This window comes from Silurus meridionalis, chromosome 26 (assembly GCF_014805685.1).
Source record: "Silurus meridionalis isolate SWU-2019-XX chromosome 26, ASM1480568v1, whole genome shotgun sequence".
Taxonomy (NCBI): Eukaryota; Metazoa; Chordata; class Actinopteri; order Siluriformes; family Siluridae; genus Silurus; species Silurus meridionalis.
The window spans coordinates 17,272,922-17,293,490 of record NC_060909.1 but is presented as its reverse complement, the minus strand read 5'-3'; the positions used below and the strand labels follow the sequence as shown (position 1 = coordinate 17,293,490).

Sequence of the window (20,569 nt, the reverse complement as noted above, 5' to 3'; positions counted from 1 at the left end):
TCAATCTGCCTTCACCGTCAGGAATGTAACTATCGTTCGTGTTTATAAGGTTAAGAGTGTGGGCTGCACACCGGTGATGTGGAGGGAGAACATACCTCTCGCTGTCATCTCGTAAAACATGGTGCAATTCCGTAAATATGACCTCGTCCTCGTCTACATCATTCTCTGCTTCATCATCAGCTTGAAACATTCGGGACGCTTTTACAAAGTTTGCGCTATTATCAGTGACCGTGGCAGTTTATCTTCCCACAAAGAGCAAATGGGCTGTGAGTTTGCTCTCTATCTCCGCTGCGATGGCATCGTACATGTGTCTCCCACGGAAAACTTTTATTCTGATATTCTGAGCAGTCAATAGAGCTGCAGTGGTGGAAAGTCGGCAAAAGTTTTCTATATTTCTGTCTCCATTTCCATATATTCAACATTATACACACACACACACACACACACACACACACACACACACACACACACACCTGTACACACTGGCGATCAAAATTAAAGAACAATTTATAAACAATTGAACAATTCTGAAATAATGTCATCTTCACTGCTCAACAGTTGGAGTTTTTGTCCTGTCTATACCATGCTACCAGAACACCTTTTCCACAAAATAACCAAAGCATTTCCAAAAAAAACCAATATTTTGCAGAAAACACACTGATCAAAATTGGAGAACAACAATGACTGTAGCATGGAAAAAGATTACAACAAAATTTTCTGAAGGTTACAACAGTCAGCAATTAGTAGGAAGTGTACAGGCCTCTGCTCTGAATGACTTCAGCACATCTGCAGCCACAGGACAGGACCAGTCTCTCACACTGCTCTGGTGTGATTTTGGTCCACTCTTCTTCCAGTCTCCTCCACAGTTCGGTGACTGTAGTGGGTTTCTTGGCCATAACTTTGTCGCCAAGGATTTTCCAGAGGTTCTCTATTGGGTTGAGATCAGGACAGACCATGTCATTATTTCAATGTTTTCAGTTTCAAGGAACTGCTTTACCCGTTTTGCTGTGTGACATGGAGCGTTGTCCTGCATGAACACTGTGGGCTGATTGGGTGATGAACGAGGGAAGGAACCATATGTTGTTGAAGAAGGTTCTGATAAACATTTGCATTCACTCTGCCATGTAGCTGTAGAAGAGGCCCAACTCCTGCTGCAGAAAACATGCCCCAAACCATGACACTTCCTCCTCCACTTTTCACTGACTTCTTTACACACTTTGGGTTCAGTCTTTCTCCAGTTTGTCGCCGAACATAATGTTTCCCATCGGACCCAAATAAATTAAACTTGCTTTTATCACTGAAGTGAACTTTGGACCAGTTCTCCTCTGTCCACACAACATGCTTAGTCTAGCCTTTTGATTCTTTCTGCTAATGAGAGGTTTGGTCACTGCAGAGTGAGCTTTCAGTCCAAATGCTCTTAAACGTCAAGACACTGTATGACGAGACAGATCCTTACCCTGTTCAGCGCTGAACTGGTGAGCAATTCCAGCTGCAGTGTGGAAACGATTGCCCATTGAGATCCTCCACAGTATCCTGTCCTCTCTTGTATCTGTCTCCCGTGGACGACCAGCCTTCTTGGCGAACTTGAATTAGTGTGTTATGTTGTAAAGATTCAATATTCTTGAAATCACAGATTTGGAACGACAGCCTTCGAAACCTTTTGTGAATGATGCCCACCTGCATTGTGGTCATTTTCATCCATTCTTCATGGCAAATCCTATAAAGCTGGGTCAGGTTGGATGGGGATTGTTGATCGACAGCCCTTTTTAGGTCTCTCCAGAGATGTTCAGTCGTATTCAAGTCATGGCTCTGGATGGACCACTCTAGGACATTGACAGAGTTGTCTTGGCTGTGTTTTTAGGGTGGTTGTGTTGTAGGAAGGTGAACCTTCAGCCCAGACTGATGTCCTGAGCACCGTGGAACAGGTTTTTGTTTAGGGCATCTCCGTACATTTAGCTTTCCCTCAACCCTAGACCACCTGCCAAGACCCTGCTGCAGAAAAACACTCCCACGCTCTGATGCTGCCACCACCACGCTTTACTTTTGGGATGGTTTTGGGCAGGTGTTGAGTGATGCTTAGTTTCTTTCAGATGTAACGTTTAGAGGCCGATTTTTGTGTCATCAGACCAGCCACCCTGCCATAAAGTCCAGATCGGTAAAGGGCTGCAGTGATGGTTGTTTTTCTGGAACTTTGTCCCATCTCCACACAGGATCTCCAGAGGTCAGTCAGGGTGATCAGTTTTCGAGGGTTCTTGGTCACCTCTCTTACTAAGGCCCTTCTCCACCGATTGCTCGGTTTGGCTGTGCAACCAGCTCTTGGAGAAGCCCTTGTTGTACCACACTTCTTCCATTTGAGAATTATGGTGGCTTCTGTGCCTTTGGGAATCTTCAGTGCAGCAGCAATCTTTTTTTTGTAGCTTTTTCCAGATCTTTGCCTTACAACAATCCTGTCTCTGAGCTGTGCAGGCAGTTCCTTCGACCTCATTGCTTGGTTTGTGTTTTAATCTGCATTGTCAGCTGTAAGGCCTTCTATAGAGAGTTGTGAACCTTTCCAAATCATGTCCAGTCAAAACCAGTCAAGGTGTAGAAACATCTCAGCAACGATCAAGAGAGATTGGAGGCGCCTGAGCTCAAGTGTTGTTGCAAAGGGCCTGAATACTTATGCACATAACATTTTTAATTAAATAGGGTTTTTTTTTTTTTTTTGTCATTATGAAGTACTGAGTGTAGATTGAGTAAATAAATATATGCATTTGAACAATTGTAGTATCAGGTAGCAACATAAAGTTTTAAACATTTATATTTAATCCTGTATGAATCAGCAAGAATTCTGACCCACAGACCCAATTTAGTCCTGTACCTTTAGGAAAGTGCTCCTAATATCAACTTGTGTATATAAATTGCACCAGTCACAGAATCAACCTCTTCCATTGAAACTTCTTCACCACCATGGGCAAGACCAAAGAGCTGTCAAAGGACGTCAGGCACAAGATTGTAGACCTGCACAAGGCTGGAATGGGATACAAGCCTTGGCCGTATGATTTTGTATGTGTATGTTGTTTTTTTTTTTTTTTTTTTGAGGAGGTTCTCATTTAAGATTCTACAGTGCATGGCCCCATACATGTGGTCAAGTCTTTCCGTACCCTTGCAGAGAAACAGCCCTAAAGCAGAACGGTTCCTCCTCCATGTTTGACAGTGGGGATTGTGTTCGTGTTCAAATGATCACACCAACAGTGTTCTGTTTCTCACCAAGCTTCTTGCTGCTGGTCTTGTAGCCCATTCCAGCCTTGTAAGGGTCTACAAAACCATGGTGGTGGAGAGGTTTGAATGGAAGAGGTTGATTCTGTGACTGGTGTCTTTTATACATATAATTAGTTGATATTAGGAGCACTTTCTTAAAGGGACAGGACACATTTTTTTTATTCGTTCTCTTTGTTAAAGTAAACCCACCCTAAAAACTATACTGTTCACTTATTTCCCACACTGTGTGTGTGTGTGTGTGTGTGTGTGTGTGTGTATTCTTCTCGCTAAGCTATTTCTCAAGCACCTTCTCTTAGCACCGCTACTGCTACGTAAATATGACGTATCACAACACTATGGAGACCGATGCATTTCCCGAGAGTCACACACAATACAGATTAACATGGCAGAGGTAGAGCTGCATCCTGGAGGCAGAACAGAAAAAGAACGTCTGGTTTTATTTATACTTTTGTCTCGTGTGTTGTTCTTTAGTTATTTATTTTTTTAAGGCTTGTTTGTAGAAGGGCCATGCGTCAGAAGGCCCTTAAGTAAATGTATTATTTGCTGTCTGCCTGAACCAAAGAAATAAAAGCCAACTATCCGTACCATAGTGAATTGTACAGCATCGTATTTCTTCCCATGGCATTGTTTCGCATCGGAATCGGATCACGCTGTATCGCAATAGGGGGTGAAACTTATTGCATCGGTAGCTGCTTCGTATGTATCATATAAACATTTTCTCCTTCCTGTTTGTTTGTAGATGGGCATGGCCGGGGGTGGCAGTCCATTCGGTCAGTACCAGGCGGGTGGGCAGCAGTTAGCGACAGCGGGTGCCCAGATGCAGAATAAAGCAGCGCTGGCGAACAGTCTGCCAGCTTTCGGCGCTGATCTAAAGGGAGCCGCTGTGCCGAATGTACCGAACATGGTGAGTGTTTGGACGCTGGTTTGTTTCGCACAAACGATTCAGTTTGCAGCTTTTTCTTGGTTGGATGTCATATTTTTTATTTTATTTTTTTTCATCACCTGCCTGCCATCATGACTCATATCGGCTGTTAATTGGATCAGAATCTGTTTATTTGTCCACAACGAGCGCGTCCTTGTGTGTTTTTGTGTGCAGCCCCAGGCGCCACAGCAGGTGTCCGTGGGAATGGTTGGTTGTCAGGGCGTTCCTGCCGGTCCCACGGCTGACCCGGAGAAGCGCAAGCTGATCCAGCAGCAGCTGGTCCTGCTGCTCCACGCGCACAAGTGCCAGCGTCGCGAGCAGGCAAACGGCGAGGTGCGGGCCTGTGCCCTGCCCCACTGCAAGACCATGAAGAACGTTCTCAACCACATGACCCACTGTCAGGCCGGCAAGTCCTGTCAGGGTGAGTTGCTCGAGCCAAAACGCACTTTCAGCACTTTTTAAACGCTCGCTCACTCGTCTCTCTCTCTCTCTCTCGTCTTCTGTCTGCAGTGGCTCACTGTGCGTCCTCGAGGCAAATTATTTCTCACTGGAAGAACTGCACCCGGCACGACTGCCCCGTGTGCCTCCCCTTAAAGAATGCCAGCGACAAGCGCAACCAGCAGCGTGAGTCTGCTAACCTCAACTCCCTCCAAAATAACCTATTGCTCTTTATTTTTCACACCATCCCCTCCCCCTCATTTTTTTTTAACCAAGGTTGAACGACAGAGTTACTCCCTAACTTTTTATCTATTAAGGCGTTATGCCACCAGTAGTAAATGAAGAAAGTCCTCCCTTTTCGCTATTTATTGCATGTCCATTTACTGCAACTTTACAAGAGGAGGGGAAACTACACGCTTTATATCCTGTTTTTTTTTTTTTCTTTTTCTTTTTTAACAATTTTCTGCGATCTTGATTTTAATAATATGCCCGACACCCAAACCCCCAACACACACACACACACACACACACACACACACACACACACACACACAAATTGATGGAATGTGCAATATTCCATGGAAGAGTACCTGTTGTTTGCTTTTACAGGGTCTCCATAATATAATTCATTGAATTACTGAAAATTTTAGGCCTTAAAAAGTGTTGAATTTGCTGTTTTAGGTCTTGAATCATTTTAAATGGATCTTAATTTTCCGATGCTCCTGTAATGCTGCCTCTAATGCTCATTTAAAATGTGAATGTTAGAATTTTAGAATGTTTGTTTGTTAGTTTTTGTGGTGTTGTAGTTCTTTGTTTCGCTATTCCAGATATCATTAGCTGTATTACAACTACAAATGAGTCAAACACACAACAGCCAATCAGATTTCTGTTATTGGCCTGTAAATCTCTTGTGGATTGTATCACAGACTCCCACAGCTATGGCAAAGTAAAGGTTTAGTGATACTTGGCTTAAAATAAATGAGTTTAGGGCTCGGTTCAGGCCAGTTGTGAACAGTTTTAGATTTTTGAAATCTTAATATTTGACTCTGTGAAACTTGCTGAAACCTTGTTTTAACATTTGTAATCGTTTCCTTTATTTTTATTTTATTTTTATTTTTTTTTTTTATATATAAAGCGATGCTGACGTCTCCTAACACGGGCCTGCAAAACTCAATAGGTCCAGTGGGTTCGGGTCAGAACACGGCTCCGGCCCTGAACACCCCAGCTCCTATAGACCCAAGCTCAATGCAGCGAGCCTACGCCGCCCTCGGCCTCCCCTACAGCAACCAGAGCCCTGCGCAGACCCAAACGCCTCCCACGCAGCCTGCACAGACCCCACACCAGCAGATGAGGCAGCTGAACGCACTCGGTACTTCCCAAAAAAAAAAAAAAAAAAAGATACTTTGACATCATGCAAGACGGAAATTGATTGCGTTAGTCTCATTGTTATGGTGTGTGAGTGGCATTCTGGTACTGAAACACAACATTTCTCCTGCAGGACCCAACCAGATGAGCATGAGCGGCGGGGCGATGGGCGTGCCCATGTCGGATCAAGCTAAACTGCATCCCGACGCCAACATGCAATCCACTCTCACTGCCAAGTAATCAACCTCACTGTATTTCAGGATCTTGTACTTTATTTCCAACATAGCAGCAAATCTCTCGTTCTTTTTTTCTTCTCTCTTGTAGTCAGCTGATGTCCGATAGCACGGCAGTCGGATCTCTTGGTAACGTGCCCACGGCAGCACCGCTGTCCTCCACCGGAGTGAGAAAAGCCTGGCACGAACATGTCACTCAGGACCTCCGCAACCACCTCGTCCACAAACTGTAAGCATCCGGAACCGATTCATTCGCGTTCTAACCACGTGTTTTTTCGCGCTAACGCAGGCGTTTGTTCATGCAGAGTCCAGGCCATTTTCCCGACGCCGGATCCCGCAGCTCTGAAGGACCGGCGCATGGAGAATCTGGTGGCGTACGCCCGGAAAGTCGAGGGAGACATGTACGAGTCGGCCAACAGCAGAGTAAGGAGACGGACAGCACTTCGAGGACTCGCGGATTCCTGTTGTATATTATATTCCATCGATTTTTATATATTTGTTTTACTTTTTCAGGACGAGTACTACCACTTCCTGGCCGAGAAGATTTACAAGATCCAGAAGGAGCTGGAGGAGAAGAGGCGCTCCCGGCTCCAGAAGCAGATCATCAACCAGCCGCCTATGACTGCGCCGGGGGCACAGCAGCCCGCTCTGAACCAACCCAACTCTTTGGGGGCCCGACCTCAGAGTGAGTCTCTTAAGCTTGACCCACCTACACTCTAATACAGATGTTCCTCACACACTTCCTCACTTCCTCACACAAGCACTTAATTGTTCTCTTTCTCCGTTTTTTCGTAAAGATGGACCCGTGCCTATGCCTAACGTGCCAAATCCGATGATTACCCGCATGCAGGTCACCCAAGGTGCTGTCATTTTTTTTTCCTGTTTTAATTACAGATACTAAATGTTGTGTGTGTGTGTGTGTGATAACTCATAGATTCATTGTTGTGCTTTCATGCTTTAGGTATAAACCAGTTCAATGCGATGTCCATGCAGAACGTGTCTCCAGGGACCGCTCGAGCCGCCTCTCCATTGAGCCACCCGCAACCCATCAGCATGGCCTCTGTTTCTCCAGTTGGTGTTTTCTCGCTTTATTTTACACACAAAATATGCGTTATTAATAACCTACCTATACACACACACAAGTATGGAAATTGATTTGAGTGATTTTCCAGGTTTGGAGTAAAAAATGTTTACAGTTTTGATAAAATGTGTAGAAACCCTGTAATTACCAAAAAAATTAAATAATTTCTAATTTGTCTTTTCTATCAGATCGGCGCACGCGGGAACCCAGGCATGCTGGGACCTCACGGTGGGAACATGGTGCCGCAGGCAGCGAATCAGCCGCAGTTCATGCAGCAGTTTTCAGCCGGTGCTAACCCGATGAACGTCACCACGGGCCAGCCCAACACGCAGGCGGCAGTCCCTCAGGTTTGACCCAGCACACACTCGTACACGCACACGATGCTCAGGGTAACGTCTTGTAGTTATATTGTGCGTCGTATTGTTAGTATTGACTCCCGACACCAACACACTTTGCTTGTACCCCCTCTCCCCCCAGCAGCCGCAGAACCTCCCTCTGAACGCCCTCGGCTCTCTGGGCTCGCAGATGAACTGCCCGGCGCCTCCCCAGGCCCCTCTGGGTACAACTCCGCCCCCTAGCGTCAGCGCTCCGGGCACAGGCGCTAATCTGCCGCCACTGCAGACTAACCAGGCTGGCACGCCCACCCCCGGCCCGGCACAGAGCACGCCGCCCCACTCGCAGCCTCAGACCGAGCTGCCTGCCCTGCCACAGCCCCATCCTGGCACGCCGGTGAGCACGTGAACCTTTAGCCGTATGATTATTCTAAAACCACATATGAAAGTCTCTTAGATTTTTGATCAGTAGTGTAACAGGAGTCTCTTTGCACGTGTCCAGAGTGGCGATAACAGAGTTCCCACTCCGGCGTCGACGGCGAGCACAGACCTTCACGCGCACGCCGTCCCCGAGTTGCCCCCTGCGGCCGAACCCAAAGCAGAGCCCAAACTAGAGGAGCAGGACTTCGAGTCCAGTGCGGTGAAAGCCGAACCTAAGATGGAGGCGAGTCCTGGATCCGCAACAGATTTTTCTTTTAACTTGAAATAATTTCTTTTATATTTCATTTAAACTTCAAATGATTATTCATGTGACTGTCGCAGGTGGAGGAGGATTCTGGTCCTCTGATCAAGAAGGAAGAGCCGGACAGCTTGGAGCCCAAGCAGGAGCCGATGGAAATGGAAGATAAGAAGCCCGACATTAAGGTTGAGACCAAAGAGGAGGAAGAAAGCAGCGCAGCCGGCACGACGTCGTCTTCGCCATCGCAATCTCGGCGGAAAAGTGAGTCTTTTTTTTTTTTTTTTTTTTTTTTTTTGAGTGAAGCAATTTTGTATTTATTTTTTTTTTCCCTTCCTTACCAATAAAATCCTTTTTTTATTTTTTATTTTTTTTATTCTTGCTTCAGTCTTTAAACCGGAGGAGCTACGCCAGGCACTAATGCCAACGCTCGAGTCTTTATACAGACAGGACCCCGAGTCTCTGCCTTTCCGCCAGCCTGTGGACCCCATCCTGCTGGGCATCCCAGTTAGTTCCTCACTCGCACCTCACACACACACACACACACACACACACACACACACACACACACACACACAAACACACACACATCTATAGGTTTCATTTTTACTTTATTGGTTTGCTCATTGGTTTAAAAAAACTATTCTGGGTCTGACGCAGGACTACTTTGACATCGTGAAGAACCCCATCGACTTGTCGACCATAAAGCGCAAACTGGACACGGGTCAGTACCAGGAGCCCTGGCAGTACGTGGACGACGTCTGGCTCATGTTCAACAACGCCTGGCTCTACAACAGGAAGACGTCGCGTGTCTACAAGTACTGCTCCAAGCTGGCCGAGGTGTTTGAGCAGGAGATCGACCCGGTCATGCAGGGCCTCGGGTACTGCTGCGGTCGGAAGGTAAGCACACTTGTTGATTATATTCGTATTTCATGCTTGATTTCTCGTCATTAGAACGACCAAGATTCGACTAGTGACGTCTGGAGGTTCTGTAGGGGTTCTTTCATGTACGAGTTTCTTCATATGCAGAAAATGTGACTGAAAGCCTGTGCAATATTTAACTTGAATATTGTTTAGTTATATATTTTTCAAGTTTCAGGAAGGCGCCATAGTTTGTTAAAGGATTTTAGATCTGCTGGAGGTTTCGTCTGGTACGTTTAGTTCCTTCTGTCTAGGCAGGTGAGAACACAGCAATCCCAATCAGATGTGTTCCCGAGTGAGTGGTGCTGGGGACGTTTAGATGAGCTCCTGCTCAACCGGAAGGCGCAAAGCTGAAGAAATGCATGTTTTAGACATCAGGACCGAACTGTAGCATTTACACCGATTAGACGCAGGTCAGGTGTCTAACATTGATTCTCTCCTTTCATTTGCACTATTCACTTACTGCCAGGTGGGGTATTTTAGGCAGCAAGTGAACAGTCGGATCACAAAGTTAACGTGTTGAAAGCAGGAAAAATGTGCAAGTGTAAAGATTTGAGCAGACTGCGATGTCTAGATGGCTGGTTGAGCGCATCGCCAAAACAGCGGGTCTAGCAGGGAGTTTTTGGTACGCCGTGGTGAGTACTTATTAAAAGTGCACCAAGGAAGAACAACCGTGGAGTTGCGACTGGATTATGAGCACCCAAAGGCTTTGATGAACAGAACCAGGAAGTGCGGCAAGCAAGTGAAGGCAGATTGATGCCCTGGGCAGCTTTCCACTGGGATCTTTCAATGGTTTGAGGAACATAAAGAAGTCAAGGTGATCTCTAGGACCCAGGTCTTGATGGACTCGAGCTGCATTTTGCCAATGATATTAGATCGAGGTATATTATTGCTGAATCGATAGTTGGGTGCCAGCTCTGTTCTCCGCTACTCACGAACGTCTTGTGCCTTTGTTTTGCAGTACGAGTTCTCCCCTCAAACGCTGTGCTGCTACGGCAAACAGCTCTGCACCATTCCCCGTGACGGCACCTACTACAGCTACCAAAACAGGTGAGTCATAGACCTGAAGCGCAGAGGAGATCAGCAGTTTGCCGCTTCGAGAAGAAAAAGGACGCATGGCGGGATGCGCATAGAAAAGACTAAAGTGGTTGAGGTAAAGTGCGTATATCCGTCGCACCTACCTTGTGAGAAGTCACTTTACCTTTTCCTTGCAGCCCAATAGTCTGGTAATGCTTTTAATAATAGAATTAATAATAATAGGAACATACTCATGCAAAATATTTGACTGTCCTTATTGGTTCTATATTTGCACACTTTCTTTCTATTTGAGAGAACACCAATGTGTGGACTTAGTAGGTGCATCTTCCATTACCCTGTGTTTTTAATCCAACTCCAGTAGTAAGACACGCGCTAGGCTCTTGTGTACCGCGTTCTTTTCCCTCAACAAAATACCCAATTAGACACAACAGACTCCCCTGCGCCCCCTGCAGGATGAACACTGCTTTGGCTCACTGCATTCTCAACCCAGCTGCAGGGAATCAGAGATGATTCAATGTGGAGAGAAAACTGTGGTGAAAGTGTGTGTGTGTGTGTGTGTGTGTGTGTGTGTGTGTGTGTGTGTGTGTATATATATATATATATATAAGTGTAACCATGTGCTGTTTCTGTGCACAGGTATCACTTTTGCGAGAAATGCTTCAACGAGATTCAGGGAGAAAGCGTGACTCTGGGAGATGATCCCGCACAGCCGCAAACGTGAGTGCTCACATAACGGAGCCTGAAAAGAATGTATAGATTAGCAAAAAAGATTTATAGAATAAATGATCAAAAACTTTTTCTTTTTCCGTCTTTCTTTCATTTTTCACACTATTGTATTTCTTTCCCTCTCACACTTTCTTCTTTCTGGTTTCCCTCTGCTCTCTATTCTTCTCTCTTTCACTCTGTCGCACTCTATTTTATTTCTTCCGTGCTCTCCCTGTCTTTTCTATTTCTTTCTCTTTCTTTGCCTTCCTCTCGGTCTCCTCTCGCTCTTACTTACTTTTTTTTTTTATCTGTTTCTCTCTCTCTTTTTGTGTGCGCACAGGATGATTTCCAAGGACCAGTTTGAAAGAAAGAAGAACGACTCACTAGACCCAGAGCCGTAAGTAGTGGTATCAGTCTGTGCATTAAACCCAGACATCTGGCTGATCTGTGTGACGGACCTCACTTTTAATAAAACTACTGCAGTAAGAAAATTGGAGTGTGTGCGCAGTAGTCCACTAGCAGGCATTCTGTTTAAATGGTGCCCCCTGCTGTAAGACTCGAGGGGGACTCTCCCTCTCCAGTGTCTTCTGCTCCGATTTAGGGAAATATTATAGTTTAAAATATTGAGTAATAATCATTGTAGTATTGACGCAGCGTCACGATCAGTCCTCCAACAAAGGCGTATTTGCACCAGTTTGCCTGCAAATGCGTAAGAACCGGAGGTATAGCGAATTAACAATGATTTTTCTGCCTTGCTGTATATATTTATGCAGTTGTGCACATCAGAGTTCATACATTTCGCAAAATCTGCCACAGTTTATCGTTAACGCCGAATCGATTCTTCTGCACTCAGGTTTGTTGAATGTAAAGATTGTGGGCGCAAGATGCACCAGATATGCGTCCTGCATTATGAAGTCATCTGGCCCTCTGGGTAAGTGTGTGTGTTTTGTTTAGTTTTAGGTTCTTTTTTTTTCTTTCTTTTTTTTGCATGGTCTCATAGAGCAACGTCTGATAACTGCTCTGTCTCCACAGTTTTATTTGCGATAACTGCTTGAAGAAGAGCGGGAAGACGAGGAAAGAAAATAAGTTCTCAGCAAAAAGTAAGGAATCGTCAGAATGGCCAAAGGATCTCAGTTGAGCATATGCATGTTATGAGTTCTAGGAATCGTTTGAAGAGCGGTAGATTCGGGCTTTTCTTATCAGCCATGTTCTAAACTCGTCGACATTTTCATACCTTTTCAGTTAAATATATTGTTTTAATGATCCACCAGACAAACGAGCAAAGACAAGCGAATAAATACAGGTTATACACCGATCAGGCATAACATAACGACTACCTGCCTACTATTGTGTTGGTCCCCTTTTGCTGCTAAAATAGTTCCGAGCCATCGAGCATCAACAGCATGAACTTCTTCAGCAGTACAGGAGCTCGTCCGTTGGATCGGACCACACGGACCAGCCTTCACTCCCCATGTGCATCAATGAGATTCGGCTGGCCACGACCCTGTCATCGGTTCACCACTGTTCCTTCCTTGTAGCATTTTTTGTAAATACTGACTGCTGCAGTTTTAGACACGCTCTGACCCAGTCGTCTAGCCGTCACAGTTTTGCCTTCGTCAGACTCCTTACGCGCGCCCATTTTTCCTGCTTCTAACACGTCAACTTTGAGAACAAAATGTTCACTTGCTACCTAATAAATATATCCACCCACAAACAGGTGCCATGATTAAAGAGATCATTAGTGTTCTTCACTTCACCACTCATAGTGTTATAATGTCATAATGCTATGCCTGATCTGTGTACATGTGAGCGCTTGCTTTACAATCGGGGTTTAAATACTAATCAGAATGAAGTTGTATCGGAGCACCATTGGATTTTTTTTATTTTTTTTATTAATGCACTCACTAGGGGTGTAAATTGTACCATTTTAGTCTTTATACCCTGTAAACATGAAACAATTCACTTTAATGAGGTGTGTGTTTGTGTGTGTGTCAGGATTGCAAGTGACACGGTTGGGCTCATATATAGAGGACCGCGTGAACAAGTACTTGAAGAGACAGAACCACCCGGAAGCCGGTGAGGTGTTCGTGCGAGTGGTGGCCAGTTCGGACAAAACGGTGGAAGTCAAACCCGGCATGAAGGCCAGGTATCTACGCTCAGCAAGTCTTTCCTCCGCACTATGTTTACTCTGAGCAGCATGTGAAGTTGACCAGCATCCACTTGAACAGCATTTAGTCTTCATGGCTTACATTGTTCGCTTCGATCCTGTAACTTCTGTTTCTTCGTTATATATTTTTATACACTGTATATCTGTACATTTATTGTTGATATGCAATACTTGCTATCTTTCATGTGTTAGTTGTGAAGGGACAAATAAGTGATTTTTCGAACTGTCCATCACCTCTTTAGGAGTTCAGATTTTCTGTGCTGCCTCTTAATGACTGGTGCATGAAATACTACTCAAAACTAACGGCTTGGTCTCCCGCCAGGTTTGTAGACAACAACGAGATGTCCGAGAGCTTCCCCTACAGAACCAAAGCACTTTTCGCCTTCGAGGAGATCGATGGCGTCGACGTGTGTTTCTTTGGCATGCACGTGCAGGAATACGGCTCGGAGTGTCCTTTCCCAAACACCAGGTAAAACCCACCCGAGCGTGCAACGCGGGGTAAGTGGCGCCAGAGAGCCGATCTTCACTCTGCTTTTCCTTTTTGTTTTGCAGACGGGTATACATATCCTACCTTGACAGTATTCACTTCTTCAGACCTCGCGTACTTCGGACGGCAGTTTATCACGAGATCCTTATCGGTTATCTGGAATATGTCAAGAAATTAGGGTATGTCCGGTCAATTTCTGCACGCGCGTTTTAGTACAACCCCTGGCAAAAAGTATGGAATCACCCTTCTCAGAAGATGTTCATTCAAATGTTTAATTGTGTAGAGAAAAAACCAAGCACATATATGCCACAAAACAATTTTCACTCAACAAAACAATATTCTGGCTGTATAAAACACTTAAAAAAACAACAAAGAAAGATAACTATAGTCAATTACAAGTGTTTTTACAGATCAAACAGGAAAAAAATATGGAATCACACAAATCTGAGGAAAATTATATGGAATCACCAAATAAAAACACTACTAGTACTTTGTTGCACCACCTCTGGCTTTTATAACAGCTTGAATTCTCTGAGGCATGGATTCAGCTAATGACAAACAGTATACTTCATCAATCTGTCTCCAGCTTTGTCTTATTGCAGTTGCCAGATCAGCTTTGCAGGTTGGAGCCTTGTCGTGGACCATTTTCTTTAATTTCCACCACAGATTTTCAATTGGATTGAGGTCCGGACTATTTGCAGGCCATGCCATTGACATTATATGTCTTTCCTGTAGAAATGTTTTCACAGATTTTGCCCTATGGCACGATGCATTATCATCCTGAAAAATGATGCTACCATCACCAAACATCCTTTCAATTGATGGAATAAGAAAAGTGTCCAAAATCTCAACATAAACTTGTGCATTTATAGAAGATGTAATGACTGTCATCTCTCCCATACCTTTACCTGACATACAACCCCATATCATTAATGATTGTGGAAATTTGCATGTTTTCTTCAGGCAGTTGTCTTCATAAATTTCATTGGAACGGCACCAAACAAAAGTTCCAGCATCATCACCCTGCCCAATGCAGATTCGTGATTCATCACTGAATATAACTCTCATCCACTCATCCACAGTCCAAGATTGTCTTTCTTTAGCCCACTGGAACCTTGTTTTTTTCTGTTTAGATGTTAATGATGGTTTTCGTTTGGCTTTTCTGTATGTAAATCCCATTTCTTTTAGGTGATTTCTTACAGTCCGGTCACAGACATGAACTCCACTTTCTGCCCATTTGTTCCTCATTTGTTTTGTTGTGCATTTTCTGTTTTCAAGGCATATTGCTTTAAGTTTTCTGTCTTGGCGCTTTGATGTCTTTCTTGGTCTACCAGTACGCTTCCTTTACAACCTTTCCATTTGATTTGTACTTGGTCCAGATTTTAGACACAGCTGACTGGGAACAACCAACATTTTTGCAACATTCCGTGAAGATTAACCTTCTTTGAGAAGTTTGATAATCCTCTCCTTTGTTTCAACTGACATCTCTCGTGTTGGAGCCATGAGTTATGTCAATCATCTTGGTTCAACACATCACTAATGTGTGCAAGCACTCTTTTTTTAACTGCAGACTAATTAGCAGTTGTAATCAGATACAGGTGTTTGTTTTAGAAATGCAAAGTGCATGGTGATTCCATATAATTTTCCTCAGATTTGTGTGATTCCATATTTTTTTCCTCTGTTTGATCTGTAAAAACACTTGTAATTGACTATAGTTATCTTTCTTTGTTGTTTTTTTAAGTGTTTTATACAGCCAGAATATTGTTTTGTTGAGTGAAAATTGTTTTGTGGCATATATGTGCTTGGTTTTTTCTCTACACAATTAAACATTTGAATGAACATCTTCTGAGAAGGGTGATTCCATACTTTTTGCCAGGGGTTGTATTTGTGGTGGTGTTCTACCTGGGCGCTTTTTATTTTTAATAAAATCTTTTTCGATTCCCTTTCGCAGGTACGTGACGGGACATATTTGGGCGTGCCCTCCGAGCGAAGGTGACGACTACATCTTCCACTGTCACCCTGCCGACCAGAAGATCCCCAAACCTAAGCGCCTGCAGGAATGGTACCGTAAGATGTTGGACAAGGCCTTTGCAGAGAGAATACTCCATGACTACAAGGTATTTCTTCCTGCGCCCCCTTTATTTATTTCTTTATTTTTATTTTTTGTGTAAAGTGAAGGGGAACAAAATGTTTACGTAATCAAGGATGTATTCGTTGAAACAGATACATATGGCTTTGTTTAATAGGACATCTTCAAACAAGCGACGGAAGACCGCCTGACGAGCGCGAACGAGTTGCCGTACTTCGAGGGCGATTTCTGGCCTAACGTTTTGGAGGAGAGCATTAAGGAGTTGGAGCAGGAGGAGGAGGAGAGGAAGAAGGAGGAAAACACGGCAGCTTGTGAAACTCCAGAGGTCGGCTTTCTCTAAACAGAATCGTCACTTTAAGAATTGTGCATGGTCCGTGTAGTCTTGAGGTTTTACATTCTCGCTTTCTGGTTACAGGGCACGCCTGGGGACAGCAAAACTGCCAAGAAGAAGAACAACAAGAAAACCAATAAGAATAAGAGCAGCGTGAGCCGAGCCAATAAGAAGAAGCCTGGGATGCCGAATGTAGCCAATGATCTATCCCAGAAACTCTACGCTACCATGGAGAAACACAAAGAGGTGTGGCACGTCCGCAGTTATCTGCAGTACGTAGGATCCTGCATGTTTTTCGTACCTTGACGCACCCTCTTCACCCTCTTTCCTCCAGGTTTTCTTCGTGATCCATTTGCACTCTGGGCCGATGATGAACACGTTGCCGCCCATAATGGACCCTGACCCGCTGCTCTCCTGCGACCTGATGGACGGACGAGACGCGTTTTTGACGCTTGCGCGTGACAAACACTGGGAGTTCAGCTCTCTGCGCCGCTGCAAGTGGAGCACTATGTGCATGCTAGTAGAACTACACAACCAGGGCCAGGACCGCTTCGTCTACACCTGCAACGAGTGCAAGCACCACGTGGAGACTCGCTGGCACTGCACCGTGTGCGAGGTCAGAGCTAGTGAAAGTGCTTATAGCGCTAGGGAAATGGGGGTGGGTTCAGTTTGGGGTGGATCGATTTCATTATGGGGTTTCATTGTCATCTGCAATGGGAATAATTTTCATTGTGTGTTTTTTAATTTATTAATTTTTTTTACATTTTTTATAAACAGGACTTCGACTTGTGCATTAACTGCTACAACTCTAAGGGCCACGAACACCAGATGGTCAAGTGGGGTCTTGGTCTGGATGACGACAGCAACAGCCAGAGTGGCGAGGCCTCCAAGAGCCCACAGGAGAGTCGACGCCTGAGCATCCAGCGCTGCATTCAGTCCCTGGTGCATGCCTGCCAGTGTCGCAATGCCAACTGCTCTCTTCCTTCCTGCCAGAAGATGAAGCGGGTAGTACAACACACCAAGGGCTGCAAGCGCAAGACCAACGGTGGCTGCCCTGTCTGCAAGCAACTTATTGCGCTTTGCTGTTATCACGCTAAGCACTGCCAGGAGAACAAGTGCCCTGTGCCCTTCTGCCTCAACATCAAGCACAAGCTGCGGCAGCAGCAGCTGCAGCACCGTCTCCAGCAAGCCCAGATGATGCGACGGCGTATGGCCACCATGCAAGGTCGGGCCGGACCCCAAAGCCTGCCGTCTCCTCCGCCTTCTGCAGCTCCAGGCACGCCCACGGCACACCAGCAGCCGCAACAACAGCAGCCAAACACGCCGCAAACTCCACAGCCCCTCCTTTCCAGCCAGCCGGCCACGCCCAATGCCGGCGTCACTTCTCCCACGTATCCCACTGCTCCACGCAACGGCCAGCAAGTGTCCCAAGGTAAACCAGGTGCCCAGGCTTCACCTCTGCACCAGCAGCCATCTCCACTCCCTCAACCCCAACCGCAGCAGCATCAGCAACCGCAGCAGCAACAGACGCCGCAACAACCGCCGCAGCACCCGCCGCCTGCTGCCGTCCAAATGGCACGGAAGATCGAGTTGATGGCGCAGGCCCAACAGAGCCACCAGAACTATCGGATGGCTGTAAACGGGTTGCCCCTGAACCACCAGCAACCACCGCAGCGTATGCCAGGTGCCATGCAGCCTCCTATGCAGATGGGAGGACCGCGGGGGCAACAGGTCATGCAAGGCATGCAGCAAGGCCAGTGGGCGCAACCGGGAATGCAGGCGGGAATGCCGCAGGTAGCTCAACCACAGCAGCAGGCGCGCAAGGCCCCCAGCAAGCCGTGCCTCAGCAGCGGCCCATGATGCCTCAGCAGCCTCCACAGCGCATGATGGTGCCTGCGCAGGGCCAGCGGCCACCCCAAGCACCCCAGAGACCTCCAGCCATCGCACCAAATGCCCTGCAAGACCTTCTGCGCACGCTGAAGTCTCCCAGCTCACCACAGCAACAGCAGCAGGTGCTTAACATCCTCAAGTCCAACCCACAGCTCATGGCAGCTTTCATCAAGCAGAGGACAGCGAAGTATGCCAGCCAGCCGCAACAGCAACAGCAGCAGCAGCAGCAACAACAGGGCATGCAGGCCACCATGCAAGCCATGGCCATGCAGGGTGTCCAAAGACCTGGCATGCCATCCCAGCAAACTCAGCAGCCAAACCCACAGGTATGGCTCCCGGACCAACGCAGAGTCAAATCATGAGCCCGGCGCATGCAGAGATGTACCGTCGACATCTCTTGCGCCAGCAGCATCAGCTGCAGCAACAACAGCAACAACAACAGCAGCAGCAACAACAACAACAACAGCAGCAGCAGCAGCAGGGTGTGATGCCACCAGCGCATGGCCAGTTCCCTCCACCCCAGGGTGCTGCATCCAGCTACTCGCAACTTCGCATGCAACACCAGCAACTAACGGCAATGCAAGGCGCAGGACCTATGAGCCAACTTCCACCAATGGCACAAATGGGGCAGCCAGGTTTGGGCATGGATGGCGCCCAGAACTTGCTCCATCAGCGCATGCTCCAACAACAGCAACAGCAGCAGGCCGTCCTCAAGCCACAGATGGGCTCTCCGGCACCACCCAACCCTATGAGCCCTCAAGGCCACCTGCTACCTGGACAGCCCATGCCAGGCAGCACGCTGGGTAGTCAGGTTCGCTCTCCCGCACCCGTGCAGTCCCCGCGACCATCATCGCAGCAGCACTCCAGCCCCTCGCCGCAGGTCCAGCCGCAGCCCTCTCCCCACTCTGCTTCGCCTCATCCTGGCCTGGGCACACCCATACCTACTGGCGCCACCCTGGAGCAACAGGGGCATCTTGGCACCCCAGAGCAGAGTACCATGCTCTCGCAGCTTAACGCACCTGGTCGCGGAGGCCTACCCACCGACCTCGCCATGGTCGGAGACACCACAGGAGACACGTTGGAGAAATTTGTGGAGGGGTTGTAGCATTTTTAGCCGCCCCCAAAAGTGCTCCCACCTTTTCCTATTTTTCGGCTTCTGCTTCCTTTTCGCCCACATTTTCCTCTATAAATATTTTTTTTGTACTGATATGTAAAAAGTTCCTGAAATGTAATATGAGAAAAAAAAAGTGTCAGCAAATGCTAGGAATGTTTCCTAGAGACTGAGATTTCTTCCTTTGAGTTTGAGGGATTAAAAAATGTGGTGTTTAAAATGATTTAAATTGCAAAGAATATATTTTTTGGTTCAGACCTTATGTGGTCGTTGTTTTGTTTTAATTTTTTTTTTCTTTCTTTTTCTCGTGGTTTTGTTTTTCAGGGTTTTTTGGGTATGGTTTCATGCCTGCTCTTTTTTAAGAAAATTTACAAAAGGTTCATTATATTATTCATACATTTTTATTTTATACCCTGTCTAACTTTAAAAGCATTTGTGTTTAAAAGACTGTAAAGTAATTTTGTCTGGGGAATGTTTTCTCTGCTCTCAACTTTCCTGATGATTGTATTCTAGTGTTGTACTATTTTTTTTTTTTTTTTTTTTCTTTCTTTCTTTTACCCCCTTTGTTCTTTCCAGATCTATGTTTTTTGGAGGAACCCTCCTGTTTCCTCATTGTGAAGTCTTTTTGAGGAGAACTATTTGTGCTGGTAGGCATAACTTGGCATACATATACACACACACAACCACAAACTCGACAGAAACACAGTACGACAACAAACCTGAACGGATGTGCATAACCAGACGACATCTCACTGGCCTGGACCCAGACTTTCTGTCTTGCAGATGTAGAAATTTGTTGCTTTTTTTGGTCCTAATTTTGTGATACAGATCTATAAGTATAAAGTAAGAGGGGATGGAGGCCCCTGAGCTGAGTGGGTTTGGAATGGGTGATCACTGGTTGACTGCTTTTTGGAAAACTTGAGAGTTCTGCTATCGACCCTCATTCCTCTCACACACAAACTTGAACCGGGGCTCCACTTTTCCTCTTAATGTAAATCATGCAAGTTATTAAGCAAAATACTATAAATATAAGGAAGAGAGAATGGAATCACTGTATAAACTGGTTAAAAAAAAACCTTATTTCTTACTTATATACCATATTGTTAAATAAACTGTGTGCAACAGATCAAATCTTCTGTTTTTATTTTTTTATTTATATATTGTTTCCAAACTGAACACGGAGCCATGTGTAAATGTTAGATATTCTGGTACGTGTTTCAGCTAAGAAATAAAACCCTTGGATGCGTTCAGTTTTTGGAAAATGATCGACGACAACATGGTGCGAATTCCAATGAGTTTTGTGTGGTAGGACGTCTTCCATAGTCGGTTCTGGATCTCGCTTGTATTACCTTCACAGTTTGTTTTTTTGACAAGAGCATGTTTGTTTGTTTGTTTGTTTTACACAGTGTCCCTACATAATCCCTTGTTTGGATTACAGCAGCATATTAAAATCAATTTTTATATAATTTGACGACTTGCTAGAACCACTGTCCATTTTGCTGTTTCAGAAAATCATTTGACG

At 45.6% G+C, this 20,569-nt stretch overlaps 1 protein-coding gene across 1 annotated transcript in view; it reads left to right on the top strand.

Annotated features, from left to right (window-relative positions):
* Positions 1 to 20,173, top strand: part of crebbpa (CREB binding protein a) — a 32,319-nt gene extending 12,146 nt beyond the window's left edge. The window contains 31 exon segments of the mRNA XM_046840178.1: positions 4,001 to 4,165; positions 4,358 to 4,604; positions 4,694 to 4,807; positions 5,757 to 5,990; positions 6,120 to 6,222; positions 6,311 to 6,448; positions 6,525 to 6,642; positions 6,733 to 6,904; positions 7,017 to 7,079; positions 7,181 to 7,290; positions 7,489 to 7,647; positions 7,778 to 8,029; positions 8,135 to 8,296; positions 8,395 to 8,572; positions 8,697 to 8,815; positions 8,969 to 9,208; positions 10,191 to 10,279; positions 10,904 to 10,984; positions 11,313 to 11,369; positions 11,826 to 11,903; positions 12,005 to 12,072; positions 12,968 to 13,118; positions 13,462 to 13,608; positions 13,692 to 13,805; positions 15,578 to 15,743; positions 15,873 to 16,040; positions 16,131 to 16,292; positions 16,381 to 16,662; positions 16,824 to 17,859; positions 17,862 to 18,257; positions 18,260 to 20,173. Coding sequence (XP_046696134.1) covers positions 4,001 to 4,165; positions 4,358 to 4,604; positions 4,694 to 4,807; positions 5,757 to 5,990; positions 6,120 to 6,222; positions 6,311 to 6,448; positions 6,525 to 6,642; positions 6,733 to 6,904; positions 7,017 to 7,079; positions 7,181 to 7,290; positions 7,489 to 7,647; positions 7,778 to 8,029; positions 8,135 to 8,296; positions 8,395 to 8,572; positions 8,697 to 8,815; positions 8,969 to 9,208; positions 10,191 to 10,279; positions 10,904 to 10,984; positions 11,313 to 11,369; positions 11,826 to 11,903; positions 12,005 to 12,072; positions 12,968 to 13,118; positions 13,462 to 13,608; positions 13,692 to 13,805; positions 15,578 to 15,743; positions 15,873 to 16,040; positions 16,131 to 16,292; positions 16,381 to 16,662; positions 16,824 to 17,859; positions 17,862 to 18,257; positions 18,260 to 19,041 — 6,351 coding nt within the window. The 3' untranslated portion in view covers positions 19,042 to 20,173.
* Positions 20,174 to 20,569: the final 396 nt, after the last annotated feature.